At 40.7% G+C, this 16782-nt stretch overlaps 1 protein-coding gene across 3 annotated transcripts in view; it reads right to left on the reverse strand.

Annotated features, from left to right (window-relative positions):
* PTPRA (protein tyrosine phosphatase receptor type A) overlaps window positions 1-16551 on the reverse strand; it is a 135359-nt gene extending 118808 nt beyond the window's left edge. For 2 of the 3 annotated variants that reach the window (XM_068987403.1, XM_068987404.1), the window contains exon 1: window positions 829-889. In XM_068987403.1, the coding sequence (XP_068843504.1) occupies window positions 829-858 (30 nt within the window). In that variant the 5' untranslated portion in view covers window positions 859-889. Of the gene's footprint in view, window positions 1-828; window positions 890-16488 lie in introns of those variants that run through there. The other variant, XM_068987405.1, reaches the window with a different exon arrangement.
* Window positions 16552-16782: the final 231 nt, after the last annotated feature.

Raw genomic sequence — 16782 nt, forward strand, 5'->3', positions numbered from 1 at the left:
CCAGGCACACATTTCTGCAGAACATTGCTGCCAGTCTCGTAAAGGCGACTGCTAGCCACGAGGAGCACATGTCACCATGAATGATTTTAGTGCTTTTCTAGATATGAGGAGATGCAAGAAGTGGGCTCATAAAATCTTTTCCTGAAAATATCTATCTGAAGGCGTGTTCTGCCAGTTTTTCCCAGAGCACAGAGTGCCTCATTCCTTATCTCCACCCTGAAAGGATTCAGGGTGGGGTTGAAGGTCAGCGGTTGCAACTTGTAATTTGATCCTTGCAGAGGCAAATGGCAAGTGCCAATTTGTAGTTGACATCAGGATCATCTCGGCTCTACCCAGAGAAACTTTGATTCAACAAGGGCAGGACAGCAGGATACAGATATTTTGGTCTTTTATTTCTGAAAGCTCTTTAAGTGATCCTGATTCATGACCAGGTTGAGAACCAGTGTCTTAAAATGATGAAAATTATAACATTTTTAAGCATTAAAAAAAAAAAACCACCCTACTCTTGGGACTTCCCCAGTGACCCAGTGGCTAAGACTCTGTGTTTCTAATGCAGGGGGCCTGGGTTTGATCCCTAGTGGAGAAGCTAGATCCCACAGGCCACAACTAGGAGTTCTCATGCTGCAACTCAAGATCCTGCATACCGCAACAAAGACTTGACACAGCCAAATAAATAAATAAAAATACTCTTAAAAAAAAAAAAAAAAAAAGAAAACCTACTCTTATAGCCTGGAAATTAAATGGGAGTGGGAGAAAATATGATTTTAGCTATATTTTGCGAAGACAATAATTTGGGTGACAAATGTTTCCTTGTACTTCAGGTTTTACCTCTTTAGCTACTTGAACTGCATCATCCATCAACACTCATTGGAATTCCATTAAAAACCTTTCTCAGTTGTGCCACCTGCAACTAAAGAAAAAAAAACCTTTAGAAAGATGAAAAAGCCCTATTTAAAGAGCACTGGTTGTTCTGGGGGAGAGGGGTACACTCTACCAAGATATCTCACAGAGTTGTACTGAACATTCCAGGAGTCACAGCACAAAACTTCATCTTAAATAGTTAATTCAGATCACTGACGAGCTCATGAGAACAGAATTCAACAATATATTAGGTCCTTATTGTAGGAGATAGGATGGAACACTCCTCCCTTGTCCAAAAACCTGGACTATTCCATGGTAGGGGTATTTATGTACCATAACATTCCCATAGGGGACATTTGGCAATGGCTGAAGACAGTTTTGATGAACAAATCATAGGATGGCCCTTCCAAAACAAAGAAGTATCCCCAAAGGCCAAAGCTGAAAACCCCAGCATTGGTCAAAAACACCCTCAGGTCTAACCTCTGCAACCTAAGTGTCTAGTTAAGTGTCTAAACCCAAAACTATAAACCTCCTTAAGCCTCAGTTTTCTCCCTTGGAAAAAGACTATAGAGTCTGCATTCACTATTCTCTGCCTTTTCTAATTCCAGCTTCAACAGCTGGAAGTTCACAGTTCATGTACCATTGAAGCTTGGCTTGGAGATTTTTGAGCATTACTTTGCTAGCGTGTGAGATGAGTTCAATTGTGCAGTAGTCTGAACATTCTTTGGCATTGCCTTTCTTTGGGATAGGAATGAAAACTGACCTTTTCCTGAGGAACCAGATATCAAATTGCCAATATCTGTTGGATCATTGAAAAAGCAAAAGAGTTCCAGAAAAACATCTACTTCTGCTTTGTTGACTATGCCAAAGCCTTTGACTGTGTGGAAAATTCTTAAAGAGATGGGAATACCAGACCACCTGACCTGCCTCCTGAGAATCTGTATACAGGTCAAGAAGCAACAGTTAGAACTGTACATGGAACTACAGACTGTTTTCAAATAGGGAAAGGAGTACATCAAGGCTGCATATTGTCACCCTGCTTATTTAACTTATATGCAGCAAATATCATGAGATGTGCTGGGCTGGATGAAGCACAAGCTGGAATCAATATCAGTTCAGTCCAGTCACTCAGGCATGTCTGACTCTAAGATTGCTGGGAGAAATATCAACAACCTCAGATACACAGATGACACCACTCTTACAGCAGAAAGTAAAGAACTTAAGAGCCTCTTGATGAAAATGAAAGAGAAGAGTGAAAAAGTTGGCTTAAAACTCAACATTCAGAAAACTAAGATCATGGCATACAGTCCCATCACTTTACGGCAAATAGATGGGGTAGCAATGGAAACAGCGAGAAGCTTTATTTTGGGGGACTTCAAAATCACTGCAGATGGTTACTGCAACTGTGAAATTAAAAGACGCTTGCTCTTAGGAAGAAAAGCTATGACAAACCTAGACAACATATTAAAAAGCAGAGACATTACTTTGTCAACAAAAGTCTGTCTAGTCAAAGCTATGGTTTTTCCAGTAGTCATGTTTGGATGTGAGAGTTGGACTATAAAGAAAGCTGAGCACCGAAGAATTGGTGCTTTTGAACTGTGGTGTTGGAGAAGACTCTTGAGAGTCCCTTGGACTGCAAAGAGATCCAACCAGTCCATCCTAAAGGAAATCAGTCCTGAATATTCATTGGAAGGACTGATGCTGAAGCTGAAACTCCAATACTTTGGCCACCTGATGCAAAGAACTGACTCGATGGAAAAGACCCCGATGCTGGAAAAGGCTGAAGGCAAGAGAAGGGGATGAGAGGATGAGGTGGTTGGAAGGCATCACCGACTCAATGGCCATGAGTTTCAGTAAACTCTGGGAGTTGGTGATGGGACAGGGAGGCCTGGCGTGCTTCAGTCCACGGGGTTGCAAAGTGTTGGACATGACTGAGCTGAACTGACTGAACCCATCAGAAGAATGTCCACAAGTTGATCATGCCCTCTTTAAACAGTTACTATAAAACTTCTCACTATCTTCCTCAAGTTGGGACACATGGTTTTAAGGGCATTAGCCCACCATGGGCCCCTTTCCCTGGCGAAATAATAAAGCTACCTGTCACTACTTCACCCAAAATTGCAGCACCAGTGTACAGAGAAGCTGAGCTTTTGGGATCACTTTCAATTCTTTTGGGCATATACCAGAAGCAGAATTGCTGAATCATGTGGTAATTGTATGTTTAATTTTAAAAAATATCTCCAAAACATTTTCCACAGCTGCTATATACCACTTTACATCCCCACCAACAGTTTACAATGTTCTAATTTCCCCACATCCTCACCAACACTTGTTTTCTGGTTGTTTGATAGTAGCCACCCTACTCATGTGAGCAGGACAGACACTTTATGTCCTAGCAGACACAAAGCTTTACTACTCAGAACCCTCTTCAAAAAGGGACTTCTTATTTAGTTGTGGAGACTGGTAAGCTGACAGCTTCCTGCTGTTAATCCCTTTAGAATTCACCTTAGCTTTCAAACAGAGGGTTATCCTTTCCTCAGGACTCGTTGTCCCTAGCCAACGAGTGGACAATGCGGGGTGGTACAACGGTCTCAACTTTTCAAACCAGTCAATTTGGCCATCTGGGCTGACAGATTTTGTCAGGTGTGCACTGCAGTCTGATGGCCTTCCATGCCCAACCTAATCTGTTCTGCCACTTCACAGGCATTACTCCTCAAAAAGCCCTTTGCTTTCCTATTCCATCTCAATCTAATTCCTGGAGAACCCAATTGGCACATATATTAAGTGTACTACTTACACTGATGAAGTAACAAAAACCACTGGGGAAAAATATGCCTCCCAATTAAATAAACTGTTAACGATGGTGAGACCTCTGCACTATTTAAGTATTCCTTATTAGTGTTAGTTGCTCAGTCATGTCCAACTCTGTGTGACCCCATGGATGGCAGCCCGCCAAGTTCCTCTGTCCATGGAATTCTCCAGACAAGAATACTGGAGTGGGTTTCTCCAGGGGATCTTCCAAACCCAGGGACTAAACTGGCTCCCCTGCACTGCAGGCAGATTCTTCACCATCTGAGCCACCAGGGAAATATTCCTTAACCACCATCTATTACTGATACATAATAATAAAACCATTAGAAGATGCTAAATTCTGCTCCTAAGGAAATATTCTAATGGTAGGATAAACTGGTATATTATGTACACACTGTGCCCAAAAATTCACTAAGGAGTGAGTCATAAACAAATTGCTGGTGTTCTTAAAAAAAAAAAAGCATATGCCCAGGTACCAAGGAACGAAAAGATCAGGCATTGGGCTTCACAGACTTTTCATAGGGTTCCTCATTTGTTTATAAAGACTTTCAGAAGAGACAATGGAGCCAGTTCATTCACCCTCATGTTTTCATAGATGAGATCAATGCCCCAGATAGGATGAGGGAAGAACATTTGTTGGCCTTGTTTCTCAATGCCTATGTCCAAAGAATGCTCAAACTACCGCACAATTGCACTCATCTCACATGCTAGTAAAGTAATGCTCAAAATTCTCCAAGCTGGGTTTCAGCAGTACACGAACTGTGAACTTCCAGATGTTCAAGCTGGTTTTAGAAAAGGCAGAGGAACCAGAGATCAAATTGCCAACATCTGCTGGATCATGGAAAAAGCAAGAGAATTCCAGAAAAACATCTATTTCTGCTTTATTGATTATGCCAAAGCCTTTGACTGTGTGGATCACAATAAACTGTGGAAAATTCTGAAAGAGATGGGAATCCCAGACCACCTGACCTGCCTCTTGAGAAACCTATATGCAGGTCAGGAAGCAACAGTTAAAACTGGACATGGAACAAGAGACTGATTCTAAATAGGAAAAGGAGTACATCAAGGCTGTATATTGTCACCCTGCTTATTTAACTTATATGCAGAGTACATCACGAGAAACGCTGGGCTAGAAGAAGCACCACCTGGAATCAAAATTGCCGGGAGAAATATCAACAACCTCAGATATGCAGATGACACCACCCTTATGGCAGAAAGTGAAGAGGAACTAAAGAGCCTCTTGATGAAAGTGAAAGAGGAGAGTGAAAAAGTTGGCTTAAAGCTCAAGATTCGGAAAACGAAAATCATGGCATCTGGTCCCATCACTTCATGGGAAATAGATGGGGAAACAGTGGAAACAGTGTCAGACTTTATTTTTGGGGGCTCCAAAATCACTGCAAATGGTGACTGCAGCCGTGAAATTAAAAGACGCTTACTCTTTGGAAGGAAAGTTTTGACCAACCTAGATAGCATATTGAAAAGCAGAGACATTACTTTGTCAACAAAGGTCCATCTAGTCAAGGCTATGGTTTTTCCATTGGTCATGTAAGGATGTGAGAGTTGGACTGTGAAGAAAGCTGAGTGCTGAAGAATTGATGCTTCTGAACTGTGGTGTTGGAGAAGACTCTTGACAGTCCCTTGGACTGCAAGGAGATCCAACCAGTCCATCCTAAAGGAGATCAGTCCTGGGTGTTCTTTGGAAGGACTGATGCTAAAGCTGAAACTCCAATACGTTGGCCACATCATGTGAAGTGTTGACTCACTGAAAAGACTCTGATGCTGGAAGGGATTGGGGGCAAGAGGAGAAGGGGACGACAGAGGATGAGATGGCTGGATGGCATCACTGACTCGATGGACGTGAGTTTGGGTAAACTCCGGGAGTTGCTGATGGACAGGGAGACCTGGCGTGCTGCAATTCATGGGATTACAAAGGGTCGGACACGACTGAGCAACTGAACTGAACTGACTGATGTCCATTTCTCTTTCCAGCTAAAGGGATAATATGTCTAAATGTAGGAAGCACATTAAACATACAATTCCAAAAAGGGTAAAGTAAGATTACCCCAAGAACTGTTCAAAATGTGTCTCTATGAAAAATTGAATGGTGGCATCCAATACCACCATTCCAGGCAGTTAGCAAGTGCTGACTCCCTCAGTGCATGAATAGACACAAACCTTTACCATCTTAAAGAAACTTTCAGACGAAATCTCTAATGCCTTCCATTCCCAGGTATCACTTTCTCTCCTTTCCTTCCCTGCCAATCTTCTCAACGGTACATTTAGTGTCCTGCCAGGGGCCAGCGTGAGGAATTCCGCCCATGGCAAAGGTCATGAGGAAGGAGGCTTGGCATATGCAAAGGCGTAATCAAACCTCAGGAAACCCCCTGTTCCCGAGCATCTACCCCAAAACCAGAGTCTGTTTTATGCTCTCCCCCATAACCGTTTTTCTCGGAGAAGGAGTGAATGTGCAGCTCCAAGGCAATAAAAATTCTTGGGCGTGACAAGAGTGTTTCAGCTTACGGACTCCTCTGAAGGTTATCTAGCCCACCTGTATAGGTTCGTCCGGCCAGATGTGATTGTTTACAGCCTCCCAATCTAAGAGGCATGAGATGTTTTAGACTTACTAAAGGCAAATTCTTTTGGGGAGTTAGAAATTATTAGTATAGTGGGTTGGTTAAGAATTATATTGGTGAAGGGTTTTTCATTTGTTGTGCTAACAATTGCTGCTAGTCCCTGTCCTGGGTGTGACAAGGGTGTCTTAGGTCAAACCTCTCTGCTGACAGACTAGTTTGTGTGACAGGATTATCCATACTGCCACTACCCACATGACTGTTTACTACCTCTTAACCATAAACAGCACAGAGAGTTTTGGAGTATTTTGAGAGTCTTAATTAGCATAGGGCTTTTTCTTCTTGTTGAGTCAATGACTGCCGCCAGGCCTCCATATCCTTAGGCACCTGGGGATATATTAATCAATGTATTTGGAATATAGTAAAGGAAATATAGTAGTTTTTGATGTTAGCAATACTAGACTTTTTGAGTTAATGGATTTTCTCTTTTGTAATAGATCACTGTACTTTGTTATAAATCACTGTGTCCTTGCTATGTAAAAATGTAACTTTATCACTATCTTAAGACTAAATAGATCTTAAGGGGAGCATTGGTGAAAGGATTTTCATTTGTTGGGCTGATGTTTGCTGCTAAGTCTCCATGTTCCCTACTCTTATAATGAATATAACTAGCATATAGGAAGAAATAAGTATTAATCTTTAAGCATATAGGAGAAATAAGTATTAACCTTTAAGATTAATCATGTTAACCTTGGGTTAAATAAATTCCTTTCTTGATTGTAACTTACTACACCCTCACCCTATAGGAGGGTAACTTTATTTGGAGGGTGGTGCCTGGTTTAAGAAAAAACACCCTTGGAAAAAATAAGTTTTTGGTTATCAGAAAGAAAGGATCATAAAATCCCTAAGACCTTTTTATGTGAAGCACCTTATTTTGACAAAGGTCAGGACTGCTGACCCCCCGTGACTCTGTATTCATCCCTATGTGTAACAAAAGGTATATAAGCAAACCTAAAAATAAAGAAAATGGATCAGTTTCCGGAAAGACTGATTCCCCCATGTCGCTTCTTTCTTGCTCCCGTTTCTCTGGCTGAATTCCTATCTGGATTCAGCCTCCTTTTCTCCACTACACTATCTCCTACTACACTATCCATTTCTAATCTCTCTATATATCTGTAATTAAATATGTATTTTTCCAAAGACGCCGACGCCATCCCCACCTTCGAATTCCCTGGATCCACCGGGGCTGGACCCCGGCAGTGTCCCTCCTCCTCTACGTCATACCCTTTGACATACACTCTCACTTTGTCTCCACAGGAACTCCTCTTGGTAAACAGTCAACAACAATCTTCAAAGATTTCATAATCCTTATTTATACCACCAAACTGTGAATCTGACCACTGCCACACGTCCCATCATTACTCAACCAGAATCAACAAGCTGGAATCAACATTACTGGGAGAAATATCAAGCAGCTCAGATATGCAGGTGATACTACCCTAATGGCAGAAAGCAAAGAGGAACTACAGAGCCTCTTGAAGGTGAAAGAGGAGAATGAAAAGGCTGGCTTAAAATTCAACATTCAAAAAACTAAGATCATGGCGATGAATTCAACATTTAAAAAACTAAGATCATGGTGATGCTTGCTCCTTGGAAGAAAAGCTATGACAAACCCAGCCTAAGCATATTATAAAGCAGAGACATCAATTTGCCAACAAAGGTCCATATAGTTAAAGCTATGGTTTTTCCAGTAGTCATGTATGGATGTGAGAGTTGGACTATAAAGAAGGCTAAGCACTGAAAAATTCATGCTTTCAAACTGTGGTGCTGGAAAAGGAGACCAAACCAGTCAATCCTAAAGGAAATCAACCCTGAATATTTATTGGAAGGATTGATGCTGAAGCTCCAATACTTTGGCCACCTGATGTGAAAAGCCAACTCACTGGAAAAGACCCTGATGCTGAGAAAGACTAAAGGCAAGAGGAGAAGGGGGTGCCAGAGGATGAGATGGCTGGATGGCATCACCACCTCAATGGACATGAATTTGAGCAAATTCCGGGACATAGTAAAGGACAGGAAAGACTTGTGTGCTGTAGTCCATGGTGTCATAAGAGTTGCACACAACTTAGCAACTGAACAATAGTAGGTAAAAATCACCATCTATCCCAGGACCAGCAAACTTTTTCTGTGAAGAGCCACACAGTAAACATTTGGCTTTGGAGGTCACATGGCCTCTGTCACAGCTACTCAGCTCTGCTGTTGTAGCATAAAAGCTGCAACAGACAAAAGGTTAATTGTAGCTAAAGTTTAATTTCATTTCAGAACACTGAAATTTGAATTTTACATAATATCCATGTCATAAAATATCATTCTTCTTTTGATTTGACTTTTTCCCAACCATTTAAGGATGTTAAAACAACTCTTAGTTTGTGGGCTGTGCAAAAACTATCAGTTTGCAAGCTCTGGTCTTCCCTTTTACCAAAGCCAGAGATCCTAGGTGTCCTAATTCCTTCTTCTCCCTTAGTCATGAGAGTCAATCATTACCTCTAGTAAAGTACTTGTCACACACTATTCTAAGTGTTTATGGCCTCCTTCAACTGACAGTAAGATTCCTGAAGCTAAGAAATATGTCTGTTCTAAAACGACAGTTTCTTTTTAGTTTGGCTCATTCTTGAACTTAACAGTAACATTTTAAAATGCATTACCTAAAGGCTCAGGCAAACGTGGAACATATTCATTAAGTACAAATAATAATGATCTTTATTCAATGCTTCAGTAACTGCTCCATTTGTTTTCTGGGTGTTTTTTGTGCTTTTCAAGGCCTTGAAATGCTGTATAGGTCTTGAAACAATGAATTTGAGATGCCAATACAGTGGCTAGTTACCACTACAGTTGGGTCTATGAGCAGCCTTTATGCCTTCTACACACCTGTCCTTTCTAAGTGGCACCTTCAACCATAATCACATCTTCAAAGTCATTCAATTAAAGAAAGAAAAACAAGGCATAGTAAAAGGAAAAAAATAAATAAAAGACATAACCAGACACATCTAAAAAAACAGTAGCTCAACAAAGACTGTAATAATAACCATTTGTTAATGCTTAGTATGTGTTAGGCACTGTATCAAAGTATATAATGCACAGTATTTAACATATCTTCAAACAAGCACAGAAAATAGACGCTTCAGTTTGCAGATGAAGAAACTGTGGCACAGAACAGTTAAATAACTTGTCCACAGTCAAACAACTAGTAGGTGACAAGACTGAGACTCAAACTGAGGTATGCTGGTTTAGTCACTAAATCATGTCTGACACTGTCACCCCATGGACTACAGTCCACCAGGCTCCTCTGCATGGAATTTTTCAGGCAGAATACTGGAGTGGGTTCCTTCTCCAACCCAGGCACACATGATTCCAAAATCTATGCTCTCACCACTGGCAGAATAGGGCCTAACCAAGGTACATCAATATCCACTAGAGGAAAAGCTTCCTTCAGAAGTAAAGTTTCAAAGCTCTACTTAAAATGTATCATACTTGTCATATAATTACAAAACTCCTAAGTATGGTGCAATGTACACAGACAGTGAGGCTTTCTAATCACTGTCTGACTAAATAAACTGGAAGAGTCAATTCCTTGGTATAGCAGAACCTCTTACTCTAAAGATGGGAAACAAAATCTTATGGCAAATTAGAACACTCCCATGGTTCCATTTCCTATGGTTAATAGAGCCATTGTCAGGAAGTCCCATGCTTACTATAGCAACCACTGGTCTTGCTATTCACTAAGTTTCTGCCTTTTTGCTTCCTCAGGAAACAGACAAGAAAACCAGGCTCCTGATGTTTTTTTAAAAGAGGAAGCTGCCATTTAAAACTGAAAATTAATAAATGAATATGTAAAAGTAATTTTATATTTTGGATGACACCCAATATTTCCATATATTAAACTCAATCTTTAAAGCACACAATCTTATCTTTTTTTATCTTCAAATAAACCTCTTTCAAGTGCACATAATTGTGGTAGAATTCAGTTCCTTACAGCTGTAGGACAATGGGCCCTATTTCTTTGTTACTTCTTATTCAACTGTGGCAGAAGAGGGCATGAGAAAACGGTCACATCCTAGGTCTTAGGGGAGAGTCACTGGGATAGGCCACTAAGTGAGAGTCCTTGACTTTGTACAGGGAAGAATCTAACAGTAGGTCGGAAGCAGAGTGAAAACAGATTTATTCAGGGAGAATCACACCCCGCAGATAGAATATGGGCTTGTATCAGAAGGCTACAGGGTCCTAGGAGATACACATTTCATAGACAAAAAGTGGCCCATCTCAGAAGGTGAGATAAGAGTGGTTAGTTTTTATGGGCTACGTAACTCCAAATATTGGGGGGAAGCAGTAGGGATTTCCAGGAATTGGGCAACTGCCCACTTTTTGGCCTTTTATGGCCAGCCTTCGAACTGTCCTGGTACTGGTTGGGTGTGTTATTTAGCATAATACATTATAATGAGCATATAATGAGGTTAAAGGTCTACTGTAAGTCATCTTACACCATCTTGGGCTTAGTTGGTTCTAACTAGTTTTTGTCATATCCTCAATGGCTATGTCATTCTTTGACAGTTGGGCCCTGCCCGCTTCCCTCCTATCTCACAAGGGCCATTCTCAGCTGCTAGAGGTCATCTGCAATTCTTGTCATATGGACTCTTTCATCTGCAAAGTCAGCAATGGAAAAATCTCCCTCTAATTCAATTCTTCTCATGTTTTAACTTACCCGACTCTTTCTTGCTCTGACTCTGGACCCAAATTTTAAGTTAGGCCTTTCTGCATAATCTCCTTTTATTGACTCAAAGTCACTTTTATTAGCAACTTGATCACATCTTTAATATCTCTTTTGTAATGTAACATTAAGCACCGAAATAAAATTTCAGCAAATTCACAGGTCCAGTACACATTCAAGAGAAGGAAATTCTACACAAGTGTGGGTCATCAGGGGTCATTTTAGAGTTCTGTCAACCAAAGATAGACGAAAACTTCTTAGATTGGATACAAGAAGCATAATCATTTTTTAAAAAAGTAATTAATCTGTGGCTTCTCTGGTGGTTCAGTGGTTAAGAATTCACCTTGTAATACAAGGACACTGGTTCGATCCCCGGTCTGGGAAGATCCTACATGCTTTGGGGCAACTGAGCCCATGTGCCACAACTAATGAGCATGCACTCTGGAGTCCACAAGTGGCAACTACTGAAGCCATGCACCACAGCCACTGAAGCCCGCATGCCTAGAGCCTAAGCCCTGCAACAACAGACGTCATCACAATGAGAAGCCCTTGCACAGCAACCAGAGTAGCCCCAGCTCGCAGCGAGAGAAAGCCCACGTGTAGCAACGAAGCCCGGCACAGCCAGGACAAGTAAATAGATATCTTTTCAAGTGATAATTTGAACTTCATCAAAATTACAACTTTCTGCTCTTTCAGAAACACCGCTCAGTTCAGCTGCTCAGTCATGTCCAAATCTTTTTGATCCCATGAACTGCAGCACGCCAGCCCTCCCTGTCCATCACCAACTCCCAGAGTCCACCCAAACCCACGTCCATTGAGTCAGTGATGCCATCCAACCATCTCATCCTCTGTCATCCCCTTTTCCTCCTGCCCTCAATCTTTCCCAGTATTAGGATTTTTCAAATGAGTCAGCTCTTCGCATCAGGTGGCCAAGGTATTGGAGTTTCAGCTTCAACATCAGTCCTTTCAATGAACACCCAGGACTGATCTCCTTTAGGATGGACTGGTTGGATCTCTTTGCAGTCCAAGGGACTCTCAAGAGTTTTCTCCAACACCACAGTTCAAAAGCATCAATTCTTCGGAGCTCACCTTTCTTTATAGTCCAATTCTCACATCCACACATGACCACTGGAAAAACCATAGCCTTGACTAGACGGACCTTTGTTGGCGAAGTAATGTCTCTGTTTTTTAATATGCTGTCTAGGTTGGTCATAACTTTCCTTCCAAGGAGTAAGTGGCTTTTAATTTCATGGCTGCAATCACCATCTGCAGTGATTTTGGAGCACAGAAAAATAAAGTCAGCTACTGTTTCCCCATCTGTTTCCCATGAAGTCATGGGACCGGATATCAGGATCTTAGTTTTCTGAATGTTGAGCTTTAAGCCAACTTTTTCACTCTCCTCTTTCACTTTCATCAAGAGGCCCTTTAGCTCTTCTTTACTTTCTGCCATAAGGGTGGTGTCATCTGCATATCTGAGGTTATTGATATTTCTCCCGGCAATCTTGATTCCAGCTTGTGCTTCATCTAGCCCAGCGTTTCTCATGATGTACTCTGCACAGAGGTTAAATAAGCAGGGTGACAATACACAGCCTTGACGTACTCCTTTTCCTATTTGGAACCAGTCTGTTGTTCCATGTCCAATTCTAACTGTTGCTTCCTGACCTGCATACAGATTTCTCAGGAGGCAGGTCAGGTGGTCTGGGATTCCCATCTCTTTCAGAATTTTCCACAGTTTACTGTGATCCACACAGTCAAAGGCTTTGGCATAGTCAATAAAGCAGAAATAGATGTTTTTCTGGAACTCTCTTGCTTCTTCCATGATCCAGCGGATGTTCGCAATTTGATCTCTGGTTCCTCTGCCTTTTCTAAAACCAGCTTGAACATCTGGAAGTTCACAGTTCGTGTACTGCTGAAACCCGGCTTGGAAAATTTTGAGCATTACTTTACTAGCGTGTGAGATGAATGCAATTGTGTAAGTAGTTTGAGCATTCTTTGGCATTGCCTTTCTTTGGGATTGGAATGAAAACTGACCTTTTCCAGTCCTGTGGCCACTGCTGAGTTTTCCACATTTGCTGGCATATTGAGTGCAGCACTTTCACAGCATCATCTTTCAGGATTTGAAAGAGCTCAATTGGAATTCCATCACCTCCACTAGCTTTGTTTGTAGTGATGCTTTCTAAGGCCCACTTGACTTCATATTCCAGGATGTCTGGCTCTAGGTGAGTGATCACACCATCATGATTATCTGGGTCGTGAAGATCTTTTTTGTACAGTTCTTCTGTGTATTCTTGCCACTTCTTCTTAATATCTTCTGCTTCTGTTTGGTCTCTACTATTTCTGTCCTTTATTGAGTCTATATGTGCAATTAATGTTCCCTTGGTATCACTAATTTTCTTGAAGACATCTCTAGTCTTTCCCATTCTGTTGTTTTCCCCTATTTCTTTGCAGTGGTCACTGAGGAAGGCTTTCTTATCTCTTCTTGCTATTCTTTGGAACTCTGTGTTCAAGTGGGTATATCTTTCCTTTTCTCCTTTGCTTTTTGCTTCTCTTTTCACAGGTATTTGTAAGGCCTCCTCAGACAGCCATTTTGCCTTTTTGCATTTTTTTTCCTTGGGGATGGTCATGCTCCCTGTCTCCTGTACAATGTCACAACAGGCACTCTATCAGATCTAGTCCCTTAAATCTATTTCTCACTTCCACTGTATAATCGTTAGGGATTTGATTTAGGTCATACCTGAATGGTTTAGTGGTTTTCCCTACTTTCTTCAATTTAAGTCTGAATTTGGCAATAAGGAGCTCATGATCTGAGCCACAGTCAGCTCCTGGTCTTGTTTTTGGTGACTATACAGAGTTTCTCCATCTTTGGTTGCAAAGAATATAATCAATTTCATTTTGGTGTTGACCATCTGGTGATGTCCGTGTATAGTCTTCTCTTGTGTTATCGGAAGAGGGTGTTTGCTATGACCACTGCATTCTCTTGACAAAACTCTATTAGCCTTTGCCCTTTACTCCAAGGCCAAATTTGCCTGTTACTCCAGGTGTTTCTTGACTTCCTACTTTTGCATTCCAGTCCCCTATAATGAAAAGGACATCTTTTTTGGTGTTAATTCTAGAAGGTCTTGTAGGTCTTCAGAGAACTGTTCAACTTCAGCTTCTTCAGCATTACTGGTCGGGGCATAGACTTGGATTACTGTGATAGTGAATGGTTTTCCTTGGAAACGAACAGAGATCATTCTGTTGTTTTTGAGACTGCATCCAAGTACTGCATTTTGGACTCTTCTGTTGACTATGATGGCTATTCAGTTTCTTCTAAGGGATTCTTGCCCACAGTAGTAGATATAATGGTTATCTGGGTTAAATTCACCCATTCCAGTTCATTTTAGTTTGCTGATTCTTAAAATGTTGACATTCACTCTTGCCATATTTGATCAAATCCAATTTGCCTTGATTCATGGACCCAACATTCCAGGTTCCTATGCAATATTACTCTTTACAGCATCAGATCTTGCTTCCATCACCAGTCATATCCACAACTTGGTGTTGTTTTTGCTATGGCTGTCTCTTCATTCTTTCTGGAGTTATTTCTCCACTGATCTCCAGTAGCACCTACCGACCTGGGGAGTTCATCTTTCAGTGTCCTATCTTTTTGCCTTTTCATACTGTTCATAGGGTTCTCAAGGCAGGAATACTGAAGTGGTTTGCCATTCCTTTCTCCAGTGGACCACATTTTGTGAGAACATTCCACCATGACCTGTCTGTCTTGGGTGGCCCTACACGGCATGGCTCATAGTTTCACTGAGTTAGACAAGGCTATGGTCCACGCGATACCTTAATACTAACTGATGTTAAATATGCTTTCACTTGTAAACTTTGTTAATACTTTCTGAGGGATAGAAGGGGATATAAGGAAAGTTTCAGTTGCCACAATCTGTCCTTAACTTTAACTTGTTAGACATATATTTCTAGAGTTCCTACTATGTGTCAGATACAGGTATAAATATTCTTTTACTATAGGGCCTTAATCATGGATGTTTCCCCAGCATCTATCAAAAGCAACTTCTGTTTTAATAGTGTGGTAAATGAGACTCAAGTGATGAACAAATAAACAAGTAGTAGATGGGCAAGGTAATTTCAGAGCACGATAATCACTATGGAGAAAATAGAAAAGAATTAATACCACATACTATGCAGCTGTTTACAAATGTGGAGATTTCTTATCAGCAGAGTCAAGTGACACCATCAGCATGGCTTGGTGGTAAAGAAGGTATCTCTGTAGGCAGATAGATTTGTTGGGTTCACAGCCTTGCCTCCCTCACTCCCTGTGTAGCTCTGAACAAATTATTTCACCTTCCCCTCCTCCTCTTTCCCATCCCCTTAACAGTATTTATCCCGCATGAGGTGAATCGGAGATTACAGTTGATACATGAAGTGTTTGGTGCTGTGCCTGGCAACCCAGGAAGCGGTCGGTAACTGTTAGTAAACAGTACCGTTGGTCATGTTAAGAAAACTTAGGGACCAGAAAAACATGCAGCAAAATTATAAGAAAACTTTTGTTTACTTGCTTGCTGGTTTTTAAACACTGACAAATGTAGTAGTATTTGCTTCCTGTAAAAGTCTCAAGCAATATTCAAGTTGTATTAAGCGAAAAGTGAAAGCTTGCCATGTTTTCGTTTGCCTTTCCTGGTTCAGTATTGGATCAATAGTTCACACAGTTACTGACATTTGTATTTAATTGGTAAACCATCTTTGCTCATTTTTCTAATAGAGTATTGGTCTGTTTCTTTTCTGTAGCTACTCTCTCATTCTAGGATGATATTAACCCTTTCCTGACACAATGTTGCAAAACTGCAGTTCATCATCTAGTTTTGCTTATATTATCTTTTCAAGCAGTCACATTTTATGCAACCTTTTCCTTCCTGATTTTGGCCTTGTGTAATGCTTTACCTTAAATAAAGATGAGTAAACTATCTGATTTTAGTAAGATCTGCAAGTTAAGAAACATTTTTACATTTTTTAATGTTTAGAAAAAATATTATTTCATGATATGAAAACTATATGAAATTCAAACTCCAGTGTCCACAAATAATATCAAATGCAGTTGTACTCATTCATTTACATGTTGGCTATGTATGGCTAGCTTCATCATTACAATAGCAGAATCAAGTAGCTCCTTGTATATGTGGTGCTTAGAGCTTCACACTGCTGTTCAGTGTACCACAAATCACAGTGACCAAGTTACAAGTCAACAGCATTTTGAGTGCCACACACACATATTGGCATACTGTGATAGTTTTTTTTTTTTTTTTTTAATTACCAGTAGATAGCTGTCAAGTTAAAACAAGAAAAGAGAGAAGTGGACTCTTTTCAATGCACAGTGGACAGTGTGGATTATTTTGCTAGCAAGTCAGATGCGAAAACATTGTTTATTATGCAATGACACTATAGCTTGTGGTAAAATAATTCAATATATATAAACATTACCAGACTAAGTAGTCATCTCAATATTCCCAATTCACAGGAAAGCAACGGTCAAAAAAAGTAGAAAATCTGAAGTAGAATATCTCATCACAGCAGAATTTCTGGAAGAAAGGGAAGGAGTATAAAAAAAAAAATTAAGCTGCAACAAAAGTAAATTTCCAAGAAGCTCATTTGTTAGCCAAGCAAGGAAAGTAATTTGCTAATTGTGAGTTAGTAAAAAGCACCTAGGAGTCTCTGGCGGTCTGGTGGTTAGGATTCTGTGCTTCCACTGCTGGGGTCCTGGTTTGATCCCTGGTC

The sequence above is a fragment of the Capricornis sumatraensis genome, chromosome 15, assembly GCF_032405125.1.
Source record: "Capricornis sumatraensis isolate serow.1 chromosome 15, serow.2, whole genome shotgun sequence".
Taxonomy (NCBI): Eukaryota; Metazoa; Chordata; class Mammalia; order Artiodactyla; family Bovidae; genus Capricornis; species Capricornis sumatraensis.